Source organism: Canis lupus, chromosome 33 (genome assembly GCF_048164855.1).
Source record: "Canis lupus baileyi chromosome 33, mCanLup2.hap1, whole genome shotgun sequence".
NCBI classification, from domain to species: Eukaryota; Metazoa; Chordata; class Mammalia; order Carnivora; family Canidae; genus Canis; species Canis lupus.
In genome coordinates this window covers 37737328-37764859 of record NC_132870.1, presented here as the reverse complement: position 1 = coordinate 37764859, position 27532 = coordinate 37737328, and the positions used below count along the sequence as shown (strand labels likewise).

The 27532-nt window shown below is 35.2% G+C and overlaps 1 protein-coding gene and 1 pseudogene across 3 annotated transcripts; one reads left to right on the top strand and one right to left on the bottom strand.

Moving 5' to 3' along the window:
* METTL14 (methyltransferase 14, N6-adenosine-methyltransferase non-catalytic subunit) lies at positions 1-26338 on the bottom strand. 3 transcript variants are annotated; one of them, XM_072810053.1, is made up of 11 exons: positions 26105-26338; positions 22122-22210; positions 21157-21244; positions 18718-18798; positions 18274-18361; positions 14069-14159; positions 12683-12824; positions 7818-7910; positions 5544-5660; positions 4030-4240; positions 1-1482 (listed from the first exon to the last, which is right to left on the bottom strand). In XM_072810053.1, exons 1-11 carry the CDS (start codon positions 26168-26170, stop codon positions 1178-1180), a joined length of 1371 nt encoding a protein of 456 aa, XP_072666154.1. In that variant the 5' UTR covers positions 26171-26338; the 3' UTR covers positions 1-1177. The 3 variants fall into 3 exon arrangements, with proteins under 3 accessions (XP_072666154.1, XP_072666156.1, XP_072666155.1); XM_072810055.1 differs by lacking the exon at positions 26105-26338 and adding an exon at positions 25375-25705; XM_072810054.1 differs by lacking the exon at positions 7818-7910.
* LOC140624047 (U4 spliceosomal RNA) lies at positions 19388-19510 on the top strand (annotated as a pseudogene).
* Positions 26339-27532: the final 1194 nt, after the last annotated feature.

Genomic DNA, 27532 nt, shown 5'->3' with positions numbered 1-27532 from the left:
TTTCAAAGGTTTAAAGTTTCATTAGAAAAATCATACACCAAATAAAAATATATTTTTCAAGAATAAGGGTATTTCATTCATCAGATTCATTTAAAACATGAATTATAGTACAGAGAGAAAAATGACAGCATTAAGTTTTATACAACCAACTGATCTGCAAAACCAGGCTCTTAAAAACAACACACCATATGGTTTTAATAAAAGGCAATTGCAATTCTGTTTTCTAAGCTGTCTTAATTTGAGTTTTCTGTAATTGATTTTTATATTGTTTTCTCCATAACAAGTTCAAAGATATCACTTCCTCACCACCAAGTACTTTATTTTCCAAAACACCTGATAACCAGGTGTCTCTGTTGTTGCCTAATTTCTTTTACTTTGCTAAGGAATATGAAACTGTTTTGAAAGTCAATCCAAGTTCAAGTCTACACCAAAGGTCTAGCACTTGGATATTTGTCCTTTGCTTCTGAAGAAGTGTGATTAACAGTCATCTGGAACTATGCAACTCAAATTATGATGAGCTTTTTCTCTTTAAGGCTACCTACTAAATTCTTCCTCTGCCCACTGCTGGGAGTGCCAACCTCCTCTAACAGATTTAGATTTGGGAGGTGATTTTGTTCAAATTCTCTCAATTTCTCAGTGGTAGTCATATCTGAGTTTAAGATTTTTTAAAAAGAAGTCTCTTTTTATTGTTTCACCAAGAAAATATTAAAACTTTGACAGAAGTTAACCATCTGTCCCAACTCCATTCTCTCAAGGCTCCCAAACAGCTTTCTATTTACTATGACAGCAATGGCAGGATGCCTATTATCAAATGCTCTTGGCACTAGTAGCATACTACAGACTGGGTCTTTTTCACTGTTCAGTTAAATTATTTCTAAAAAGCAAAAGACTTTGTAATTAGTTGGAATCTATCAGAATAAATTAGTCTCTGAAAGGAAGGTATTTGTTCATTATTCAGTTACATGCACATAACCAAAGGCAGGATGATTTGTTTATCCTGGACAAGACTACACAATGTGTAATGACTGCAAGGGAGATTGGCTAAAATATTCCTGCAGCTCAAAGAAACTAAAGCAAAATGCAAGCTGGAATTGAGTACTAAACAAAGCCTCCCATTTGGAATTTAAACTACAGTAAAGAAGGTATAGGGGCATGAATAGATCACGGTCTTACAAAGTTATCGAGGTGGAAAGCCACCTCTGTGTGCTCCTCCACGGCCCCCCCTAAAGCCACCTCTTTCGCCTCGGAAGTTAGATCGATTTCTTTCTCGTCCACGGCCAGCAGAAGTTCCACCTCTTCCTCCACCCCTGGGAGCTCCACCTCCCCGATCAGACTTAGATTTGGGAGGAGGTGATTTTGGTCGAAGTCTCTCAATTTCTTCTGTACATCCAGTCAAGTAGGAATTAGGAGCACTAAAGTAGGATGCATATGTTTCTGCATTATAGTTGCTATTTGTAAGGGTTGGTCCAACTGTAAGCCAGCCTGAAATAGACGGAAAGAAAGATTATCTTTTTTCCCCCTCATTTCTCTTACTGATCCTTTCGGAGCTACTTCAAATTTCTAAAGTATTTTTAAAGTTCCCCCTATCACTCACTCAATATTTATCTTTTTTACAACACATGGCATTTAATCATGGTTATACAGATTTCATATGTATATATCTTATTTCACCTGCATGATTGTAACTTTGTAATATATCTTCCTCATTGTCTCCATCCATGTTTCACATTTTGTAAGACTAGCACTTAGAAAAAACATTACACACTACAGTGAGTTTGGGCTCAGTGAAAATGTAATAAACTTCGCTTACCTTCCTACTTGGGAAAATAATACCACTGTTTTCTGATTAAGATCCTGGAACCAACTTTGCCTCTACTCTTCCGAACCACAACATTAACCCTGCTGACAGGTGCCAGAAATTCAACCACTACCATGTTGCTCCTATTCATTCCCATTTTTCCATGTCTATTGCCACCCTCAAATGTGAGCCTTTATTTTTCTACTAGGCCAGCCTCCTGTACATGTCACAGACACACATACATATTGTAATGCTCTCCCAGCCTCTCCTCCCTGAAAGTGGAAAGCCTAAAACAAACCTTAAAATATGTCACTTCTCTGCGTAACCTTCTAGGGCTCTCCACAAAGCACAGATTCATGTATATGTTATCTAAGGTCTTTTATGATGCAGCTTGAAATAACTTTCTTTTAAAAAAATTATTTATTTATTTATTTATTCATGAGAGACACACAGAGAGAAGCAGAGGCATAGGCAGGGGGAGAAGCAGGATCCTCACAGGGAGCCTACTGCGGGACTTGATCTCAGACTCCGGGATCATACCCTGAGCCTAAGGCAGATGCTCAACTGCTGAGCTACCCAGGTGTCCCATTGAACTACCTTTCCAGTCACATTTCTCATTAATGCCTTTCATGACAATTTCATTTGAGTTAAAAAAAAAAGTTATCACTATAGTATCTATTTCCGTACAAATCTCTACCTCTGAAAAAAACACAACAAAAAACAAAAATTCCATCTGTTTGTTCGATCCTTTCAACCTATTGAAAATTACATCCTTCAAAATCCAATTCAAATATACATCTTATATGAAATAAAAATAATTTCTCAGTTGAGCCTTGCATTGGACTTCCTACCCACCATGGAGTCTGCTTCTCTCTCCCTCTGTTCCTCCTCCAGGTTGTGCTCTCATTCTCTCTCAAATAAATAATCTTAAAAGAAAAAAAGTTCTCAGAATTTTATGATCAGATTATGCCTCTATAGGTACGAAGGTATTTTTGTCAGCTATATTGCTAGACAGCTTTACTGATTTCTGATCAAATTGTATCTGGAATAGAAAAAACTACAAATTAACTGTAAATGTCCAATAGAGACTGATTTTTCAATTATTTACTTTTCTGTTTATTATTTTACATAATTTCATGAAACTTAAGATCATGGATTTCTAACTCTGAAGTATTTTCAAGTTACTGTGCTCATCAAAGTACACCCACAAAGAAGTAGCTGATGGGTAAGAAGAGAGATAATGAATTATGTTATATGTACAAATTAAGGCAACTTTAAAGGATTACTTTTTTTAGAATGAAAATCAGAGTTTCTTTTAAATTCTTAGGTACCTTCACAGCCAATTAATCTATTATTACTTCTTTAACTTTTCCTACTTTTTATAAAATGTAGGCTATTTAAAACAAACAAGATCTGGCTATTTCCATCTTTAAACTGGATTTCTAACATATTAAACAGGCTGCTTATTTATCATGAATAAAGAAATGCTACTTTTACGTCTTCTGAGATAGCAATAAAAGAAACAGCATATACTGATATTTCAATACTTTGTACATAGAAGTTGTGCCCTCTAAGAAAAAAAAATCTTCCTCCATAACAGCCTGTTTTCTTTTTTTCAAAATAGTAAGTTCACATTTTACTAATTTTACTATTACTAAAAATTTACTAATTTTACTAAAATTTTGAAAAGACAACACCATTATACATATAAAGTAAACAAGCTAGGTATTTTGGTTTCTCATAAAGTCAAGATCTGTATTTCACAAATGTATGGTTATTTTCTGCAGGATTATTCAACCATTCATTTATGCATTTCTTCAACACATTATTTACTGAATGATCTGAATGCCAGGTAGAAAGAAGTAAGACAATCTTTGCCTTCCATGAGACTGCATGCTGGAGAAACGGACTATAAACCTATGTCCAAATGAATCTGTGATTCATCTAATAAGTACTATGAAGAAAAAGAAAACCAAGTAAAAGGAAAGAGAGTGGTGGAAAGAGGGGAGTGGAGTGGGAAGGTGGCCAGTTTAGAAGTTGTGAGGAAAGGTCTGTCAGGTATTTGAATGAGACGACCATAAAGAGACAAGAACAAGCTTGGCATATCGAAATATAGCAAGAAGAACCAAATACATCGTAAGAACTTTATTTTACACAGCAGCGTGTGCTTTTTCTTGACACCTATATCCCAAGAGGGCATAAAGTTTTTAAAAGATTTTCTGAGGTCCTACCTGGTCGAATTGTACTATCTCTTCCAAATAGATGAAGGCGTCTTCTACCAAGGCAAAAATGTTCAATTATATGAAAAATTTCTACAGGCTTTTCTATATTGCCAATTTCAGGTTCTTCAGTGATAATCAAGTCAATGTCAACATTAGCATGAATGAAGTCCCCATCCGTGCTACGCTTAACAGTTCCTTTGATCCCCATAAGGCAGTGTTCCTAAATAAAAAAGAGCAAACCAATTAATTTCTTCATCAGAAGTCATATTTCATAACATTTTACATTTCTTTTTTTTTTTTAAGATTTTACTTATTTATTCATGACAGATACAGAGAGAGAGAGGTAGAGACACAGGCAGAGGGAGAAGCAGGCTCCATGCAGGGAGCCCAACGTGGGACTCAATCCCGGGTCTCTAGGATCACACCCTGGGAGGAAGGCAGCGCTAAACCGCTGGGCCACCGGGGCTACCCACATTTTACATTTCTGATGTCCCCAATTCCAAAACAAACTGCATTTCTCCACATCTTTGGGAAATAGTTCCATGGGCAAAAACACAATAGGAAAACCTGGGTCTTTGGATGTGGGAAGACTGCCAGGGAAGCTAGACATGACAGTATTAAATTCGGGGCCATGATGTTTTAGAACTGTGTCAACTGACCACTGTCTTTTCCTCTGCAACACTAGATAACTTCTTTTCACCAGTTATGAAAACATGGCACTTGACCTTGGGATCCTAAAATGGTGTTATACTAGGCCTCATGTATGATTCAAGATCAAAATGATATGTAGCTTTTTTATATGGAAACAAGATGCAAGCTTTTTATATGGAAAGGGGACTTTAATCATCTACACAAACTTCTAATTGACATAAGAAAATGTGAAAATCAAACAATTTTCTTTTTTGTTGTTTTTTTGACCTTCCCTATTTAATCTGAATGGCAGGAGTATGGGTTAAATAAATTTAATCTTTCATTTGACTCCATGAATCATGGCAAAGGTTCCCTTAGATTCCCCTCAAAAGAATTTTCCAGTCTAAGAAACACTTAACAAGACTCTTCCACCAGTTGCTCCCTAAAGAGGGAAAGACTGGAGGACAAACTTTTAAAGCCTGATAGTAACAGGATAGTTGTATGGAGCAGAAGTTCTCAGGGGTTCTCATGTAGGCAAAATTGAAGGACAAGAGTATGCCTCTAAGCCAGCCAGCTGTGAGTCTTGCTGTCATTTCTTTTTTCTAGGCCCAGAAAAAGGGACAAAGTCTGGAGGGGCCAGAGTAACCGACTAAGAAAGCTGTTTAGGACACAAAAGAATACATATTACCTTCTCCAGGACAGTGAAGGTTGTTGATCTAACACAGTGAATAAAATATTTTTAAATTAAACTGGATGTACCACTGTACTATTCAATGCCATTTGTACAAGTCTAAGAAAAGAGCTTTTCTACCAAAACTAAACAATATACAGTCATTTGGAAAAGCCTGCGGGAAAATAATGAAAGTAAAGAAAACAAAACAGCAAAGCAATACCTTTGTTCTCTGGAAGACAGCCTTTGGATCTAAAGTCTTAGTCTTTCCAGGATTGTTTTTATTGGTTTTAATCCAACAAATATCTTCACATCTTCTGTAACCCCATTTGCGTAAACACTAGAAATGAAAGAATTAAAAAAAAAAAAAGAAAGAAATTCTTAGCTAAAAGAAATAAATAATACTTAAAAATAACCAACCAGCATCAAAAAACTTCCTAGAGGTTTGAGACACTAACCTCTAAGATGTCACAGTAATTCTTAGTTCAGAAATAGGAAAAAAAAAAAAAAAGAAATGCTAGTTTTTAAATAAACAGTCACTATACAGAATGTACAGATACCTTTTGGATATAATCTATACAGTTAAGTATAGTATCAAGACATAGAAAGGATTACATAATACTCCAATTCTTTAATACTACCTTCCACTGTCATCAATAGAAAGTGGATTTTAAATTATGAAACATTCAGCCCCTCTTTAATCATAGAATAATTCAACAGATGTTTCCTAGCACCTCAATTTTCGATCCTCCGACAAAGCTAAAAACTATTGAAAGTATTCTGATAGCTTCTTTTCAAATGAGTCTTATTTTTACATATTTAATACTAACAACTTCAAAATACTCAGAGTTAAAATTATTATCTTTATCTCATTACTGGGTAAAACTACTTTCATCTTCATACGATCTAGAAAATAGAGTTTTGACCCTTTGTGTCCTAGAATGTTATGTAAGAACATGTAACAAGTACTTGCTAATACATTGCTTAGAGTGGCAAATTGAAGGCCTACTGCTGATTAGCTGGTGGGATTAAAAACAAAGGTATGTCCTTGTTTCCCCCCACTCACCGATTTAAGAGGAAAGTAGAGGGGAAATAAGTAAATTGTGCAGTACAATACTGTTGGTACTGTTCATTTCAGGAATGCTCTTACTGTAAAGTGAGAAACATCTCAAAATGAACGTTGGATTTTTATTTTAAAATCTCAAAAATCAAGATCAGTATCTGTTCCTGTTGCCAATTATTTGTTTTACACTGGATATTCATTATACATCACAAGAGTCTAAATCCTCATGCCCTAATCAATTTAACAAAAGCTCAGGAGTATTTCTCATGTTAAATTATTTTTGTAATCATTTTTGGCCAAAATATACTTTCACCAGTATGACAGACTGCTGCATAAACAAATGTGATTAACACCTCCTAATCATTTTCAACCTAATTTGCCAGTTGGAAGGCAAGCCCAAAGCCAGACGTTACAGCTTATAAAGGGTAAATGCCAATATATCTATAAAAATAGTATGTTTCTATTTTCTTAGCTTTTCCAGAGAATCTTGGAGAAGTGCCAGCAAAAAAATAGATACCCAACTGGAATACAGCTATAGTCTTAACCTTGGGAGTTAATAAATGACGCAAGCAACGATGTTAACCAACAGTCTCAAACTTCTTATTTATATAAAACATACAAAGTAATTGTAGAATTTCAGAATTTCAGCACAAATTTATCTCAATATAATCCTACTTAAATTCTTTATCTGTCAACTGGGCACTTCCTAAAATAAACACGATTAAATGAGATCATTTGCTGTATAACAAGTAATGTTCTAAAAATGAAAGATGTCATATAATAACAAGTGAGGAAACTGAAACCCACCAGAATAAAAATCTCTTTACCCAAAGTTTCACTGCTAGACAGCAGAACTGAGACCAAAACTAAATGAAGCCTTCTAATTCTTAGCCACATGCTTCCATGATTCTTGGATAAAAAAGCATATGCTATTTTGTTTCCATTTAGAAGACAAAATATTACAATAAAGTTCTGAAATACAGTAAATATAAGATGCTTAACATAAATACAGATGTTATGTAACTTCTTTCTCACTCTCATGCAATCATTCAAACCATGTGTTCCAGATGCTGTTATTTTTCCAATTTGATTTGGCTTCTATTTGGAATTTAGGAGTTAACGTTATTCAGAATACTTTTTAGCTACTCATAATGAGCAGTAAATGACACTAAGCAGCCCGTTTTTGAGCTGCAGTTTCAAATGTCTAAACTGTTTTCCTCCTGAAGTTGTAACAAATCGTATTTTGACTTACTGATCCCTTGGGCTAGTTAACTAAAGAGTACTGCCTTTCATGCATTCTTTCTGAACATATTTTTTTCCTTCTGAATATTTAAGCAACTATTCAAGAAACAAAGGACAAAATGACATCTATCTTCAAACTTTTTATACTTTTTCTTATGAATTTAAAAATCCACTTCAAGAAAACCATCTTACCACTCTTCCAAGGTCCAATCCCTCCCCGGAACCACACCAGAGAAAGATAAATGATCGAGGTGCTGCAATCTCATCAATTTCTAACTTCATTATCTGTAGGAAACCAAAACGATACTGCATAAAAGTATTTTGTTTCCCATTCATCCTAAATCCAAAAGAACAACCACTGAGATTTATCAAGGCTTTCAGTAGATGTATTCTTTAAATGTACTAATTTTCATTAGAAAATAAATTGTATCCTTACAATTTATCCTGTTTTCTTATTCTATATTAAGAAAACACACACATGCACACACATACACACACTTGATTTTATATAGAGAAAGGTTATGGGGGACCATATTCACAGAATAATGGAATTTTATAAGATATAGCTTGAGAGCAATCCTTTATGATTTACAGAAAAAGAAACAAAAAGAGGTTAAATTACTCCAAAATTAGGGGCAAAATTAAAATGAAATATAACAAATGTTTGGGGAAGAGTTGGTCTCCATTATCTACAAAAGTTCTATATAAAATAAGGGGATCCCTGGGTGGTTCAGTGGTTTAGCGCCTGCCTTTGGTGCAGGGCGCGATCCTGGAGTCCCGGGATCGAGTCTAGCGTTGGGCTCCTGGCATGGAGCCTGCTTCTCCCTCCTCCTGTGTCTCTGCCTCTCTATGTCTATCATAAATAAATAAATAGATAAATCTTAAAAAAAAGTTCTATATAAAATAAGTCAATATGCACATTTCATTATAATACCCACTTTAAGTCTGAAATGCAAAAAAAAAAAAAGTAGTCTAATTTTTCCAAAGAGGACAGACATATAGACGCAAACAGACACATGAAAAGATGCTCAGCATCACTCATCATCAGGGAAATGCTACAATGAGATATCACCTCACACCTGTCAGAATGGCTAAAATTAACAAGACAAGAAACAACAGGTGTTGGCAAGGATGTGGAGAAAGGGGAACCCTCATGCACTGTTGGTGGGAATGCAAACTGGTGCAGCTACTCTGGAAAACAGTGTGGAGGTTCCTCAAAAATTTAAACACAGAACTACCCTACGATCTAGCAATTGTGCTACTACCCAAAGGATACAAAAATACTGATTCAAAGGAGCACATGCACCCCAATGTTTATAGCAGCATTATCAGCTATAGCTAAACTATGGAAAGAGCCCAAATGTCCATCAACTGGTGTATGGATAAAGACGAGGTGGTATATATACAATGGAATATTACTTGGCCATATAAAAGAATGAAATCTTGCCACCTGCAATGACATGGATGGAGCTAGAGTGTATTATGCTAAGTAAAATAAGAGATAGACATATGATTTCACTCATCTTTGGAATTTAGGAAACAAAACAGATGAACACAGAGAAAAAAAAGAGATGAAGCATAAAAAAGACTCAACTATAGAGAACAAACTTGAGGGTTGCTGGAGGGCAGGGAGGCAGGGGGATGGGTTACATAGGTAATAGGTATTAAGGGGGCACTTGTGATGAGCACCAGGTGTTTTACGTAAGTAATGAATCACTAAATTCTACACCTGAAACTAATATTACCCTGTATGTTAACTAACTGGAATTTAAATAAAAACTTAAAGCAATCATTTTATATGATATTCTTTTTCTTCTGGTTTTCTGCCACAGTTAAGTTTCAAGACCACGGTTCAGGCAAACATTTACGTTTCATTTATTTAAAAAAAAAAATCTTAACTTTAGTAATAGATCCATTTAAGTTATAACCATATCATTTCTAAACTTAATCTAAATAGAAAAACATTATTTGACAGTAATAATGGAAATAAGTTATAATATGTACAAACCTATTGAGTTTTATACTTCTGACTTTTTAAATCTTGCAGTCTCTCATCTAATATTCTCAGAGGCACATGAATAAGTAAATATGTAACACACACACATATTCCCACGTGGTTATACATGAAATAGCTAAAAATAAGTGATAACACACATTAGTGAAGAACATGAAGCAAATTACTCTTTCTGGCATTGCAGTTCTAAATGCTAAGAGCTGGTATTTTAAGTAAGTGCTTATATACTTTATCAAAATGTATTGAGCACTACTGATTCTCTAATGTGAAAGAGAATACTTGTGAAATCCAAACTCTTTTCTTATTTACATTTTATGTATTTTAACTAATGCACTTTCTTTAGGATAGTTTCACATAAAGGTTAAGAACTTAAGGCTCAAGGGCCAGACAGACCATTTCAGTATGCCTGCCAGCGTTGTTCAGTGAAATTAAACTGAAATCAAGAATATGCATATAAAATGAAATTCCTTTATTTCAAAAACTCTATTAGTCTGTCACATATAATTGAAGCTCGTGTGCCTTTATTGACCAAACCTCAGAGAATGGCCAGAGAAAATAAAGTTCAACCTAATTTCAGTTGACCCATGAACAATGAGGGGCTAGTGGCACCAACCCATACCGCCATAGACAATGTTACTATAACTTCTGACTCGCCCAAACTTAACTACTAATAATTTACTGTTGCCTGGAAGCCTTACTGATAGCATAAACAGTCACCTAACACATATTTTGTATATTATATATATTTTATACTCTATATTTAAAGTAAGCTAGAGAAAAGAAAATGTTAATAAAATCATAAGGAAGAGATAATACATTTATGTTACTGCACTGTAAAAAATCCATGTAGAAGTAAAATGATGCAGCTGAAACCCACATTGTTCAAGGATCAACATACTAATCAGACATAATGAGATTTAGTTTTTCAATTTTTTTTTTTTTTTACTAAACTCAAGATTTATAAAGATTGTTTTTATACTAATCAATTTTGATGAGGATATGGTTTAATAGATATTTCTTAAACACTACTGGAAGAAACATAAATTTGTACAACCTATCTGGAAAACTTCTCATCAATAAATATCAAGAGCATTATGTCTTTCACCTTGTTTTTAGAATACTATATACTGTTATCTTTCTGAAGGTCAACAATCAGCACAAATTACATTTACCATCAGAGTATGGAAAAAACTTTTTCAAAGTGGTAAGATCCATAAAAATGTAAATAAAAGTGTCAGAGGGAATGAAATGAAAGGAAAAGCTTCGAGGAAAACTGGATGTGTTATCTTGAGGATTAAATAATTATTAATAAGAGTAACTATCATTAACTCAGAGGAGCACATACAAGGATTCAGCAGTTTCCTAAGAAACACCAGCCTTACAGTGTCAGCCCTTTCCTTTCCCTATATCCCCTCTGTGCTCAACAGCTCCTGCCTACTCTCTCCTTGAAATTCCCTATTCCCCTGATCCCTATGATGTTCATACTCTTGGTTTTCCTTATTTATCTTTGACCCATTTTTTTTTTACCTCTGTTTTATCTGTGCCCCTAAAAGTTTTCTGAGGCTTTACTGTCAATCCACACATTATCTTAATTAAGACACTATCTCAGGACAAATTTATCTATTCTCACAGATTTGATGTGCTATTCTTCTAAGTCTGTATTTTCACACACAGATCTGTCCTTTGAACGACATATTCCTATTACAACTTCCACATGGATGTCTCACATACACCTCAAAATCAACATATTCAATATGATCTAATTCCTTGAATACAGTTCTTCTTAAATCCACTCTTTAAGTAGTGAAAACTCAACCCACTTACCCCAAGACTGAAATCTTTGAATCATCCTTAACTCTCCGCCCTTAGTCCAATCACTAGATCTCACCATAGCATCTACTAAACATTACTGAATTTATCACCTTTCTATTCTTACTACCATCACCCCAATTCAAGATCCCTTCATCTCCTAACTAGGCTATGCAACAGTCTTCTAACTGCTTTCCATTTTCCAGACTTTTCCTCTAGTCCATCCTCCACACACTAATCTGACCATTTAACTAAACTGGTTAAAACCCTTTAAATACTCCTTAATGTCTTCAGGATAAAAGTTTAAGCTTCTAAGAGGACATCATCTCAAAAAGGTCCCAATCTGTTTTCTAACAACATCAACCTACACACCAGATATTCTTTGCCTCCATCCATTCTGCTCTTGCTGTTCTTTCCATTTGGAATCACCATCCCACCCCTTTCATTCTGGTCAATTCCAATGAATCTATTTATAATGTTAATGTGTCACCTCCTCTTTGTTCATGTACCTATCCTCCAAGGCTTGGTCAGTTTTTCTCAGATCATCTTACACAGTTCTCTATTACAGAACTAACAAAATAATAATGCAATTATCTGGTTAGATAAATATTGATTTATCCCATTAAACTATTGTGCTCCTTAAGTTCAGGTACCAGATCTTATTCTTTCTGAATCTCTAGTACCTATCACATTACCTAGCAAAGTGGTATTCAGTAAGTATTTTATATTTTTGTTATTTATCGGTAAAAACAGGTAACTTGATGTAACTAAAGTTATCGGTTTGCTTAATTTATTTAGGAAAATGTAATTTTATTACAATTATACCAAAATTATGTATCTTTTTTATCTATTATACTCTAAGCTTCTTGAAAAGAAACCATCTTTTTTATATCTATGTAATATACTCTAATGTTTACTAAAACTAAGCAAATGCAGAAAGAATTATCAATCATTCTGTTTTTAGACTTTTCTAGCTATACATCAAAGACTTAAAGACTGGAACTGTGAGTCTTCTAGAGACTATTTACTCACTACCTGCTCAATTTCAGTCCCAAAAAGAAGAATCAGACCAAAGATAGTGCAATATTTGTCCATGTACCCTGGATCTTCTGCTACATCATATACTATATATTTATGATTCTTAAAAAGGTAGGAATATTTATAATCTTCTCATTAAATAAATATTCATTTGAAAAATAAATAATTAATGACAATGTAGAAAGTTTCATCATACATCATCCCAAGTCCAGCATTTTTCATTAGCAGTGATGCCAGTTTCTCTGTAATATTCTTCTAAAGGGGGTTCCAGAAGAATCACATCAAATTTAGGTGTCAGTTCTCTGATGTCAAAGGCTTCTATATCTGCTTGTAAGTACCTATTTGATTAAGGCATAAAAAGTGACTAAGATTTTCAAATACCTTACAGATGATAGTGAAAGGAATTGCTTAAATATTACTAAACACTATTTACAAAGTAATTATAAACTAATTACTGATATTTTTATGCAGGAGTATCTTTCTTCAGTAGAGACAGTAAACCATCTACCCACACTCTTCTCTAGGAGATGGATATAATCGCACTACAAACTAAAATCATATTCCCCCATGTACATCAAGAATGTACTCTCATTTTTACACTGAAAATCCATAATAGTATGTGAATAAGTCTCTGAGTCCCATTCCATCATCATCTGAATTTTCTAAGGACTATCACATTATTTTTTTCTTAATTATTACGTTAGAAAAACTATTTGTTAGTTTTAAAATCCTCCCTCTAAAAAATTGTTTCTAAAGATGGATATAATTTTATCAGTTTGTTAGTAAAGTTGTTTATATTAATAACCTTTTCTGGCTACCTAGTATAAATTACTACTAGCCTTTACTGAAAGGTTATTTATACATATTACGAAAGTAATTTAAATGTAAAATACTTGAAGAGTAAGATTTTTTTAAATTGGATGAATATTAGAATCTGCCAATACTTTTCTCTGCACATTCAGACTTCTTTCTAGTTCCTCTAATCACTAACAGTATACATTTTAGCAAATTGTTAAATGTATAAAATGTTCAAGGTAAGCTAAATGTGAATTAAGTAGAATCTCCAAAGACTTTCTACACATTTTAAGGAAAATATTCTGTTTAGCGAAGGTTAAAATGAATTTTCATAATCCACTATGTTAAGAATAGTATCTTTGAAAAAAAAATAGTATCTTTGAATGCTGAGTTATAGTTAATTTTTATTTTCTTCTTTCCTTCATCTAAGTTTTCTAAACTTCCTCCAATAAATAGACTGCTTTTTGAGAGAAAAAGTCATTTAAAAACATTTTAAGAAACTCAAGAATACAACAAACATGAATGATTTTTCTAAGAAAAAAACACTTAAAGACACTTTAAGGAAATTATCTAGAAAACTGAAAAAATAAAAATAAAATGGAAACCTACTAGTTTATTGAGCAGTGGAATGTCAAATGAATCTATTTTATCATACAGAATAAAACACAGTATGTTAATCTTATATAGGTGCTGCTGAATTTTTTTCAAACACAAAGGCTACAGGATAAAAAGAATGCTATTGTACGCCTGAGTTGAGAATAAAAAGTAACTGAAAAAACACACTTACATAGGAGGAGTGTTAGATTTAGCTATCAACTCATCCTTCAGCCTGATGAGCTCCCTCAGTTTAGGGTATTCTTCAAATCTGTCAGCCAAACCTGAGGACAAAAAATATTAAGTACTAAATTTCAATACAATTGAAGTTAATAATCAGTGAACTCAAAGGTTATGAGCCCTTCCAATAAAACAAAACAATACACAAACACTACTTTATTCCTGTGTCCTTTTAAAAAAGTTAATTTTGAGTATTTAAAAAAATTTTCACATATATATATATATATATATATACACACACACACACACACCTTAATCCCACATGCAAACAAAAACCCAGATGTTCTAAAGCCCAGTCCAAATCAATAAATCATTTAATCTCTCATATTTAAATTAAATTTGCTCACAGAATTAAGTCTAGTCTTTCATTCAGTTCTCAGGGAGAGAAAAAACAACTCCTTTCTATCATGTTTTTCCCTTTTTCCCTTAACTAAAAGGATTCTTTCTTCTTAAGAATCTAGTGATTATTGAGGTTTGTACTTAGCTTCTTAAATAGTTATCAAGGGCAGGGAAAGTATTTTTTTTTCTTATGATTATGTATAGGAAGAAACCGAATAGTTAGAGGTGAGAAAAACACTGCCAATGATCTTAAATTGGCTATGGCTCATGGACACAATCCTGGAACAAATCTAGTAAAGATACGTCCCCTAACAGTAGACTACCTCTCACCTCCAAGACAAGTTGCTTTCTCTACAAGTATTTCTTGTATCAGTATTTGTAATTTTAAAGATTTCACATCTCCAGACCATTATACACCAAATCCTCATACATATTTTCAGGCTTTAAGGTCTTAGGAAACATGTATAAGTGCTATAAAGGGTACTTAAAAACAGGAGATTCACTGTTCCCACGTTCTCAAAACTGTTTTAGATCTCTGAGCTCAGAAGAGATTTTAGGTAAAATAGCATAATCCCTGTTTAAAGAACTGTAGGGAAAAGTAGGTCTTCAAATATCAAAGATTCCTAAAAGCTTTTATTTAGTTTTCTTTTCCCCCATAAGAAACATATTCCTAGCAATATAAATCATGTAAGCATCTTAATTTAAAAACTACAAATACAGATATTAATAAGTTTAATATGAAACTGTAAAAGTGAAAGATTTTATAAAGCCTCCTTAATGAGTGCTTATAAAACAAATTTCAAATAAAACAAGTTTGAAGATTTTATTATAGTCAAGTTTTAATCACAGTAGAATTGGCTCTCAACCTTCTACAAAACAGAAAGTGCAAGTTTTTCTCAATCCATAATGGTTTCCTAAGCATTTTATCTTTCCTGTGGGGGAAGCAAATATCTTAAAAGCAGAAAGGTGAATACTGGGACATTCAGTTATACAACTATCATAATTTTTTTAAAAAACAGTTTTACTGAAGTATGATTGATATATATAAAACACACATATTTAATGTACACAATCTGATGAATTCAGACATATGCATATACCTGTGAAATCATCACAACCAAGGTAACAGACATATCCATCACCTCTGAAAGTTTTTCTGTGTTTCTCTGGGTGTGTTTGTATGTGTATATGTGTGTGCGCGCATACAACTGTGATAAGAATGCTTAAATAAGATGAGATCTATCTTTAAAAAATTGTTAAAGTTTTATTGACTACAGTCAACAGCACTGCTGACTATAAGGACTATGCTATAAGTAGATCTCTAGAACTAATTTATCTTGCATAACCAAAACCTTTTATTAATTGAATAACAACTCTCTATTTCCCATTCCTCCAGCCCCTGATAACCATTGTTCTCTGCTTCCATGAGTTTGACTGTTTTAGGTACCTCATAAAAGTATAGGTATTTATCATATTACATGTACTATTTTAGGTACCTCTGTAATTATCTGCATATTTGTTCTGTGACTGGCTTATTTCACTTAGCATTATAACTTTTTATGCTATAGCTCAATTTTGCTCATGAAAACATTAAAATCAGTTTCTACTTCAAGAGTAAGATTGCTTACAAGCAACACAGAAAAAAATAAATCAGATTATACCAAAATTAAATTTTTTGTGTGTTGCAAATGATACTACCAGAAAGTGAAAAGACAACCCCACAGAATGGACAAAATATTTCCAAATCATAGGTCTGATAAGAGACTTGAACAGAAAATATATAAAGAACTCTTATAAAGTAATAATAAAAAGACAAATAATCAATTAAAAACTAGGCAAAGCCTTTGGATATTTCTCCAAAGTAGGTATTTATATAGCCATCAAACATATAAAAGATGCCTAAATTAATCACTAGGAAAATGTAAGTCAAAATCCCAACAAAATTACCACTTCATACCCACTAGAATGGCTATAATTAAAAAGACAGACAATAGTAAATGTCAAGCATGGAAAGAAACTGGAACCCTTATACATTGCTGGGAGGAATATAAAATGGTATAGTTGCTTTGAAAAACAACTGTGCAGTTCCTCTAAAAGTTAAACACTGAATTAACATATGACCCAGCAGTTCCACTCCTAGTTACATGCCTAACAGAAATGAAAGCATATGTTCACATAAGAATTTTACATGAATACTCATGAAGCACTGTTTGTAACAGCCAAAAAGTGGAAACCACCCAAATGGATAAACAAAATGCAGTATATACATACAATGGAATATTATTTGGCAGTAAAAATAAACGAAGTACTGGCACATGCCACAACATCAACAATCCTTGAAAACATTGTGCCAAGTGAAAGAAGCCAGATACAAATGCCACACTGTATAATTCCATTACTTGAAATGTCTAGAATAGGCAAATTGTTAGAGATAAAAAGTTAATGGTTACTTAAGGTGAGGGGGCAGATGAGGAGGAAATGGGAACTGACTGCTAATGAATACTGAGTTTCTATAGGGGAAATGAAAATTAGATTGTGGTAATGACTATACAAACTGGATTTCCAAAAAAAAAAGGAATTATATCCTTTAAATGGGTGAATTATATGGTATGTGAATTATCTCAATAAAGCTGTTTTTAAAAATGCAGGAGTAATGCATTTGAGGAACTTCTTAGTAGACTGGACAGGGGCTGAGGGAAGAACCTCTGAGCCTGAGGATATCTTAATACAACATTAAAAACTGAAAAGCAAAGAGAAAAAAGAAAAAAGAAGGTTGGAAAATCCAAGGACTATGGGACAACTACAAAAGATGTAACGTGTAATGGAAATAGCTGAAGAACGAGAGAGAGGAACAGAATATTTGAAATAATAATGATTGAGATTTTCCCAAATTAATGTCAGAGAACAAACCAGATTCAGGAAGCTCAGAGAACATCAAGCAGGATAATACTAAAAAAAAAAAACAAAAAACCTCTAAACCTACAGCGTATCATTTTCAAACTACAGAAAATCAAAGATAAAGAAAAGATCCTAAAGAAACTAGAGGGAAAAAACACTATGCCTACAAAGAACCAAGAATTATATCCAATTTCTCAGAAACATGAAAGCAAGAAAAGATTAGAGTGAAATATTTAAAGTGTTGGAAGAAACAGAACACCAAACAAGAATTCTATACTCTTTGAGATAAAGACTTTCTTAGGGATCCCTGGGTGGCCCAGCGGTTTGGCGCCTGTCTTTGGCCCAGGGCGCGATCCTGGAGACCCGGGATCGAATCCCACGTCGGGCTCCCGGTGCATGGAGCCTGCTTCTCCATCTGCCTGTGTCTCTGCCTTTCTCTCTCTCTCTCTCTCTCTCTGTGACTATCATAAATAAATAAAAATTAAAAAAAAAAAAAAAAGACTTTCTTAGAAAAATAAAAATTTAGAGAATTTGTTGCCAATAGACTTGCCTTGCAAGAAATGTTAAAAAAAAAATTGTTTAGAGAGAAGGAAAAAAATAATATACGGAAGAAAAATCAGATCTACAAAAAGAAAGGAAAAGCATCACAGAGAGAATAAATTAAGGTAAAATAAAAACACACAAAACCAAACTGAAGAAGGAAGGAAGGAGGAAGGAAGGAAGGAAGTACACTGCTGGAAGGATAAGGAGGGTATACGGGAAGTATGGAAAATGGAAATGGGAAGCCACGAAAAATTATTTTGGAATTAGAAAAGCCAAGCCAGGGCAAATAATTTTGTTAGAAATAATCCACAAAATGCATAAACTACGTGCATGTAATCAAGAGTTAGCAATAGCATATTCCCAACAAATCTAACATACCTACATCCCTGATGAAATTTTGAGGTCTATGTCCAGTGTCTACAAAATGCTGGCAGTAATCATTATGGGGATTTAAACTCTGCGTTCCCTAAAGAAAAAGTCAAAATTAAATTAAGAGCATTTAGTCTAATGGCAGATACACTAACTCTGTACTTTATTTTTTATTATGAGGTCATACGAAATAGAAGTTGATACATAGATTTAAAAAATTATTAATATTTGAAAACACAACTAAAATGACAGTATTAATCTTTAGTAGCTAGACACTGATACAGCATTATCTCATCCTAACCAGCCAAATATCAGAAGACTATTTCAAGAACATTTTATGATTATTTTATAATGATCCCTCAAAAACTGAAAAAATATGGAAAATAGTAAGTATTTAAAATCTTTTCATGCATAAAGCTGAAACATGAAGTTATGATATGAAAATTTATTTACCTTAAGAAAAGTACTAGAATCCTTATAAATCTCTTCTTCATATGGCAAATTCTCTTCTTCCTGTTGCATTTCTAATTCATCCTTGGAAAAGGAAGTAGACATTTTATGTATAGGAGGAATATTTTATGTATTCATGATATCTTGAGTATTGAGACTCAATATAAATATTTCATTTCCCTAAGATATTATTTTTCAAATTATCATTAAACTCAAACACTGAAGTCTTTGCATTCTCATCATTATCTAGTTACGTTTACAATAAATAAAAATTTCCTTTTCATTCTTACCAATAAATATCTGTAACTACTGATTTAGTTGACTGAGCTGTCTAGTATTATTTATCTCATCATACTAGAAGTATTAGAATTTAGCTCAAGTCATGAAAGATATGACTACAGATGGGGCAATTTTATTTCTAATCGTATGAAACTGCTATTTTTATAGGTCAAAAATATCAAGAACTGATATGGTTAAAATATACATATTTATATAATCATAATAATAAAATAGAATGATACCAATACAATAATCAGTAATATTTAAGTTGCATATCAGCATATACCAAAATGGAACACACAAAATGGCATTTATGAGATTAGGTAATTTTATCCCTAAACTTCCTAGAGATTTACTGAAACTATGCATTCTTTTCTCTATTAAATACAGTTGCAGCTTTGCGCAGTGGCAGTATCGTAGCCAATGAGGTTTATCCGAGGCGCGATTATTGCTAATTAAATACAGTTGCACAACTAACTTGAAAAAAATGGGGATAGGTTTTTTATCTATTAATAGTCTCTTTTCAACTAACTATTCTAAGTATAGATTTAGAAGTTGTGTTTTTTTCTTCGGCCTTTTCAGAAACGGTTCTACATTGTTGTCTAGCTCATGAGTCCTCAAAATATCTTAATTGCACTACCCAAATAGTAAGTATGGAATAACACAACTCAAAAAGACAGTACTGTAGCCACTCAAAATTTGGTCCAATTATCCAAAGTTTCTGATACATCTACCTCTTTACTCTTACTTAAGAATATTAATGTCCAGTGCTTACTAGGCATTATGCTTTTTATATGTCACCTCTTATATTAAAATGAGGAAACTGAAATAAAGATCTTAATTGAACCGATTACCGAATTACTTCATTTGATTGTGCTTGAATTTATTGCACTCTGAAGATATTGCATGTTTTACAAATTAAAGGTTTGTGGCAACCCTGCCAGCAAGTCTACTGGCACCATTTTTCTGATGGCATCTGTTCACTTCATGTCTCTGTGTCACATTTTGGTAATTCTTGCAAAATTTATAACTTCTTCATTACCATATCTGTTATGGTGATCTACGATCAGTGATCTCTGATGTTACCATTTTAATTGTTTTGGGGCACCATGAACCATGTGCATACAAGATAGTGAACTTAATCCATAAATGTGTTTTCATTGTTTCACCAACTGGTGGCTCCTGTGTCTCTCTCCCTCTCCTTGGGCCTCCCTGAGACTTCATATTGAAATTAATAACCCTATAACGTCTTCTAAGTATTCAAGTAAAAGGAAGAATTGTACATTTCCCACTTAAAATCAAAAGTTAAAACTTAAGCTTAATGAGGAAAGCATGTGGAATTCGAGATAGGCCAAAACCTGGGGCTCTTATGCCAAACAGCTAACTTGTGAATACAAAGGAAAAGTTCTTGAAGGAAAAAAAAAATGCTACTTCAGTAAACACACAGATGATAAGAAAAAAATGCTACCTCAGTAAACACACAGATACAAAAAAAGTGAAACAGCCTTATTTCCAATATAGAAAAAGCTTACTGGTCTGAACAGAAGATCAAACTAGCCACAACATTCCTTTCAGGCAAAGCCTAATTTAGAGCAAGGCCCTAACTCTCTTCCATTCTATGAAGGCTGAGAGAGTTAAGGACACTGCATAAGAAAAGTCTGAAGTAAATAAAAGTCGGTTCTGAGGTTTAAGGAAAGAAGACATCTCCATAACATAAAAGCTTAAGGTAAAGCAGCAACAGTGAGGCAAGCAAGGCCCTCCACCAGAAAAAAAAAAGATTAAAACTTGGTATAAAGCTCAAATAATGGATAGCATTTTTTAGCAATAAAGTATTTTTAAATTAAGGTATACACTTTGTTTAATCAGACATTAATGCTGTTGTACAATTAAAAGACTGTAAGATTGCACAGACATAACTTTTATATGCACTGGGAGACCAAAACTTTCATTTGACTTGTTTTATTGCAACATTCACTTCATTGTGGTGGTCTGGTACCAAACCTGCAGTATCTCCGAGGTATACCTGTATACATATGCTACTAACAATTCTTTTAGAAAGTTTAAAATTGAGCTTTTCACCACATTTATTTTCCTGGATAAGAATCCATTATTGTAGGGATTTATTTTTTTCTTGATCATAAAATTGCTTTGTTCTCTACTTGCCTTATATTCTTCCATTTTGTCTTCATCGGTTTCTCCTTCATCCTGATACTTACGTTTTGCATTTGGAGCCGAGGTATCATAGGAAGCCCTGAAAAATTAAAACTGGAGTATCACACACAGATATAGAAAGATGTATAAATGGTAGCTATTAATAATATTAAATGACAGTTTATAAAAACAGAACAAGGCACTTTTTTCTGATTAAACGGTATCTATCTATTCATTCAGTTTATAAATCAAAAAAGTCATACATCCTGATTGGTAATTCTGTATTTTATTATTATGAGAAAGCAACCAAATCAGAAACTTAAGTTCATGTAATGGATATATGGCAAAAAGAAACTTCTATATTATGTTACCATTCTAATTTGTCTTAAGAAAAATTGATATTCAAATTAATAACCAGAATACTGAAAAATTCTGAAGTGCTTTCTGAACTACCAATGAAAACTGCTTTTAGGGTAAAGCCTGTTTTTTCTTATAAGAATTTGTAAATATAATTGTTTATTTATGGTATATAAGCTATCCTTAGTCTAACATTCCATTTTCTAACTACTTTATGAATAAGAACTTATTACATTCAGAAAATAAGTATTCATAATTCATGAATACTAAAAACCAGTATTTCTGAAATCTTTTATTTTGATGCCTGTCATTAACAACACACTTCATACCTAGGATTATGTTTATCAAAACAATAACCCAGGGCACCTGGGTGGCTCAGTCAGTTAAGCGCCTGCCTTCAGCTCAGGTCATGATCTGGAGTCTTGGAGATCAAGCTCAGCTTTGGGCTCCCTGCTCAGCAGGGAATCTGCTTGTCCCTTTCCCTCTGCCCCTCCCCCTGCTCATGTCCGCCCTCCCTCTTTCTCTTTGCCTCAAATAAAATCTTAAAAAAACAAACAAAAAACAAACATTCACAATATTCACGTCACTAAAAAAAAAAAAAAAGAAAAAAATTCAACTACCTGCAAGTTTCTCTTGTTTCAGCAATTTCTCTCTGCTCATCTTTGCTATTTAACACAGCACCAATGCTGTCCGCACTTTCGGCTCCCAACTGAGAAAAGACAAAAACCAAAAATTAGATCATAATGCACTGGATAGCCTTCCCAGCTTATGTAGTAACATTTAATATATCAGATATTAAAAAACAAAACAAGGAGCACCTGGGTGGCTCAGTCAGTTAAATGTCTGCCTTTGGCTCAGGTCATGATCCCAGGGTCCAGGGATGGAGCCCCACATTGCAGTTCCCTGCTCAGCAGGGAGTCAGCTTCTCTCCACCCCCCACCCCTGCCCAGCCCCCCTTGTATGTGCCTGTGACTGCGCGTGTGCACTCTCTCAGATAAATAAATAAAATCCTTAAAAAAAACAAAACAGGGATCCCTGGGTGGCGCAGCGGTTTGGCGCCTGCCTTTGGCCCAGGGCACGATCCTGGAGACCCGGGATCGAATCCCACGTCGGGCTCCCGGTGCATGGAGCCTGCTTCTCCCTCTGCCTGTGTCTCTGCCTCATTCTCTCTCTCTCTCTGTGACTATCACAAATAAATAAATAAATAATTATTTAAAAAAAAAAACAAACAAACAAAAACAAAACAAAACAAAACAAAAAATCTTAACAACCTCAGCAGGCAAATAGATTAGTTAATTTGCAGGAATAATAGGAAATACCTTGGAACAAAACCATGTTAATTAGGAATAAATTGGAGAGCTAGTGAGCATATTATACTTTCAGTTATATTTGAAATTAAGACAATTTTAGCCAATCCTCTACTTTTTAAGTAAATAATAAAACACAATTTAGTAATAGTAGCAATAACAAAAAAAGCGGCTAACGTATAGGCACTAACACTTTGCATCTGTCAATTCACATATTACACTTTATCCTGTGCTATAATAAATATCTAGTTTTATTCAAGTCTTTATACAATGATCTATAGGCACAATACTGAACTTTAATAATTCCTAAAAAGTGGTAATTCAAATTCTGTTTAGCAGTTGGAGAAATTTTGCAAAACAGAACAAATAACTAGTTGAGATAAACTGGCTACAGAGAGTGGGATCAGTTCACGGAAATCTTTAAAAGCCAAACAAACAAGTGTAGAATGCAATTTATAGGCCATGAAGAACCATTTGATATTTTTTAAGTACAAGAAGGGCATGAGGAAATTTGGATTAATTAGTTCCTTTAGCTCAAGAAAGGGAATATACTAAAATATCAGAGCTGCAAGTGGTCTTGTTAGCCTTGATCTTAAACAATTACCACTACCTTTTTAGTCTGCCTACCTTCACAACTCCCCTAAGGAGTTGTGTCACTCCAGTGATACATCTCTACCAGTATATCAACTGTTTCTGATATTTTACTTCTTCCATAAAATCTTAACTCTATTCTCATTAGTTAGAACACACATCTACTTCCTATTGTTAAAATGATTTCTTTCTTCCCATGGCTGACTCTTTCTTCATGTCTCTGATGAGTACAAGTGATTTCCTTAGAGTATATAGAATGGGTAGGCTCCTTCCACTTTTCTTTTTCTCTCATTTCCTTATTCGGATTATAGTACTTAACACAACTTTCAATTATTTATGTTTTACTTTTGCTTACTGTTTATATTGTTTCATAGTCTTTATCGCGACTTTCAATTATTTTATTTTATACTTCAATTATTTTATCTTTACTTTTGTTTACTTCTCAAGTTAACATGTAAACTTCCTAAGGAGATGAACTCTTCTTGCTATCTGTATGTTCAGCAGCTTGCATTATGCCTGACTCACAGCAGATGTTCAATATTTGAATGAGCCAACTAGATTTCCTACATTAGAATATAACGTATACAATAGGACTGCTTTAAGTCAAGATTCTGCTCACATATATAATTGTCCTCTAATGCTCCAAAAAAATTGTGGAATGACTGGAATAAGTAAATCATAGATTTTCTGTTATGGTAGCCCTAAATATATTATTTGAATAATCAGGACAATTTGGTATCCTTTCTATATACAATTTTTTTGGGAATAAAGCTACAGCTAAGTAAAAAGCAGGTGTAAATTGCTGATGTTTATATTCTGTGTAACAGTACGTAAGCAGTGTACTCAACAGTGAGGACAATGTAAGCCAGGTAGAAGAAGAGCCTAAGCCAGAGAGATCAAGATAGCTTTTATTACAAAGTTCTGACCTGAGCTGTGCTCTAGAGGATGGACAGAAATCAGAAAGGAAGGACAATTTAAAAAAAAAATCATAAAGTATATATCACACAAATCACATTCTGGAAGGTAATAAACCAGTCTGTGCTGTTCATAGAGAAAAGCAACTGAAAGAAAGGCTGAAATTAGTTGGTAATGTAGAGGTCTGTTATTGATTATGTCAGATATCTCTACTTAAGGGGAATGGTTCCTAACCAACTAGAAGACCAGGGAACAGCTAGTGTACCTGAAAGAGCATAGGAAAGCCTAAACTGTAGCTTGCAAACTTACAAACTTTGTGGACTTCAGCACGCTAAACTTAAATTATTTGAGCTCTATCTTCTGCATCTAGATCATGCAAATAGCATCTGACTTGCATGACTGAAGGTAATGTGTATTGAAAGCTTGGAAGTGTCTTGATTCATTGAAGGTACTTACTAAACAGCACCCATTATTAAATTTTATGTGCTATGCAAGCTCTTTTAGGGTAAGAAATACTTTTTATTCATAGTTGAATTGTCAGGGGCTACTAGATTCCCTGGTATACAGCAAGACACAATAAGTAATTGTTTATGAATGCATTTTGGGTCCAAGAATTCAAAACTAAAAAAAAAAAAAAAAAAAAGAACCTTACTTGGTGGTAACAAAGCTACTGAACATTGTGAAGACAACATAAAAGAAGCTGGGAAAAAGAAGGCCTGAAAAAGACACCTGATTTGCCCCAGACTGTAATGCCAGAGGGCCATATCTGATTCCAAATTCCCACATTTTAACACTATGCCATAAACCTTTTCATCAGATCTTAAGAGTAGAAGTTCCAAATTTCCATTTACTAAAACCAAGATTCATTACTGAAAAAACAGTAAGATGCCTCATTAAAACCTCGTAGCATGTCTTCCATCACTTTTACGGATATGGATAGTAGGACGGGAAACAGCCTGACTTTAAGGAGAGGTGTACTGCATTTCTGCATGTGTCCTCTCCTAATCAAGTGTTAACTTAGACACGAGAAGCAGCGAAGACAAGCTTTAGAGAGACAAACCTGGGTTCAATTTTCTGGCCTAGCGGTGAGTGACACGAGGCAAAATCTACTTAACCTCTTCAGCCTCAGTCTCATCATTCGGTAAGCGGAGTCAATGCTCCCTATTTCAAGGGTTCGCTGTGACCGCTACAGAGTAGAATTCAAATACCAGGGGTGGGGGATGACGACGGTGCCCTACTTAACATAAGAGGGCTGCAACACACAAGATGCACCATCTAAAATTTACACTCAGGCTTCTTCTAATGCAGTCTTGCGACAGGATCCCAGAAAACACTCTAAATCTACTTCGCAAGGAAGCCACGATCTCAAGAATTAGGTGCTGCGAAGAAAGGCAAGAAAGACCATTTAAACAGTGAAGAGACACAGGGTATAACAAATCACGTTCCCTTGCGTGAACTACGGTAATTCGTTTACAAAGACAAAGCAGCTTCGTATCCCCCTCACTGAGCCCTGCGCCAGGCCCTCGGCGCGCATCCCACGCTGGTTGCTGGAGACCAATCGTGGCGGGAGATCAGCAACAGAAGGACCACGGCACAGAATGGAGAATGTTCGGGGTACTGCGGAAGTTAAGAACAAGAAAGGCAAAGAGGCCTAGGGGTCAGGGTCGCCGGACCTGGAAAGGTATGCACAGCAGCGGGTAGGAAAAGACCGGGAAGAAAAGGGGGGGGGGGGGGGGGGGGGAGAAGGGAACCGCGCACGCGCATTCTCGAGTCTTCCCTGGGCCGCGGACCTGCTGCGCGAGGAGCTGTCGCCGCAACTTCTGCCGCTCCCGGATCTCCTGCAAGCGGCTGTCCATGTCCCAACACCTGTTTCCCACTGCCCCGAAAAGCTGACAATTAGCGGATAAGTAGCCGCCTTATTTTTCTTCTGAGTCTGTGGAATACAAGATTCGCCGGGACCTTCCGACACCCGGCGTCCCTCGACCTTTCCTCAATAGGTATTTCCGGCTCAGCCAGTATTGGCTCCCCCGAGCCCGGAAGTCCCTCCTCCTCCCGGACGCTCTCGATTTGACGTCGCCGGGAAGCGACCCAATGAGGGACGTTGTGGCGGCGGAGCGTCTCCGAGTCCCTTCTGCCGCCGGGAACTGCGTCGGTCAAAGCCTCTCCGGAGCGCGGCCGTTGCTGGCCTCTCGCTGGCCCGACCTTGGGACGTCAGGCTTCTCCGGTGTATCAGCCTGCGCACGAGGTGTGGACACGTTTTGTGGATTCCCCCTTCCATTAGTTCCCCACCCAGTTGCCGGTTTAAAAATGGCCAGAGAGCAGGCCTTTTTTTTTTTTTTTTTTTTAACTGAAAGCACTAACTTGAACTGGAGTGTCCGGTTTGAACCCTGGACTAGCCTTTACTGGAGGAGTATCCTTGGCTAGTAATGACTCGATCAAACCTCCGTGAGCCCCAGGTTTCTCGTTCGTAGACTGGGAGTTGTAGAAGCGCCGACCTCGCAGGATTGTGACGACTGGAAGAATCAAAGAGTTTGGCACCTAGTGCCATGCACGTGTTTGTTAAGATTTTTAGTATCGCTAGCGTTTCCTTTCGGTCAGGGAGCAACCATCGCATCAGCCTGTGTCCACGCCTCACTAGTCCTTGAGAAGTGTCCTATTTTACCCAAATGCCATGTGGGTACGGCAAAGAGAGAAAGATAGGGATGCTTCTCTTGAGGGAGGTGGGTGATAGTGAAATGTGGTCTTGGTCCATGTCCTAGACGTCAGAAAAAGTGCTGCGGGCGCTTTTGCTGTTGATACATTTGAAATAACCCTGGGATATGGAAACAGCCTACTGAAGTTAGGGAGATTGTCCTCTCTTCATAGAAAGGCAATAAAGACCAAAGTCGTTTTTTTTTTTTTTTTTTTTTTTAAGATTTTATTTATTCATGAGACACAGAGAGAGAGGCAGAGACACAGGGAGAGGGAGAGGCAGGCTCCATGCAGGGAGCCCGACGTGGGACTGAACCCGGGACTCCGGGATCATTCCCTGGGCTGAAGACAGGCCTAAACCGTTGAGCCACCCGGGCTCCCGAGATCAAAGTCTTAAGTTACCATTATTATCCTGCATATTTGTCCTCTTATTCCATATTCGAAGTAGCAGACGTAGACCAAGGCATCTTGTTGCCTCAAGTTAAATTGGAAATTGTGGCAAGTAATCACCAATATTAGTAACACGT

Excerpts from the sequence above, each read along its gene's own strand:
- METTL14 (XM_072810053.1), bottom strand. The coding sequence starts at position 26,170 with ATGGACAGCCGCTTGCAGGAGATCCGGGAGCGGCAGAAGTTGCGGCGA. Across the intron at positions 14,160-18,273 it reads AAATTTCATCAGGGATGTAG|GTTTGGCTGACAGATTTGAA; the intron begins GTATGTTAGATT and ends TTTTGTCCTCAG. Across the intron at positions 4,241-5,543 it reads CTGTCTTCCAGAGAACAAAG|GAACACTGCCTTATGGGGAT; the intron begins GTATTGCTTTGC and ends TTTTTTATTTAG.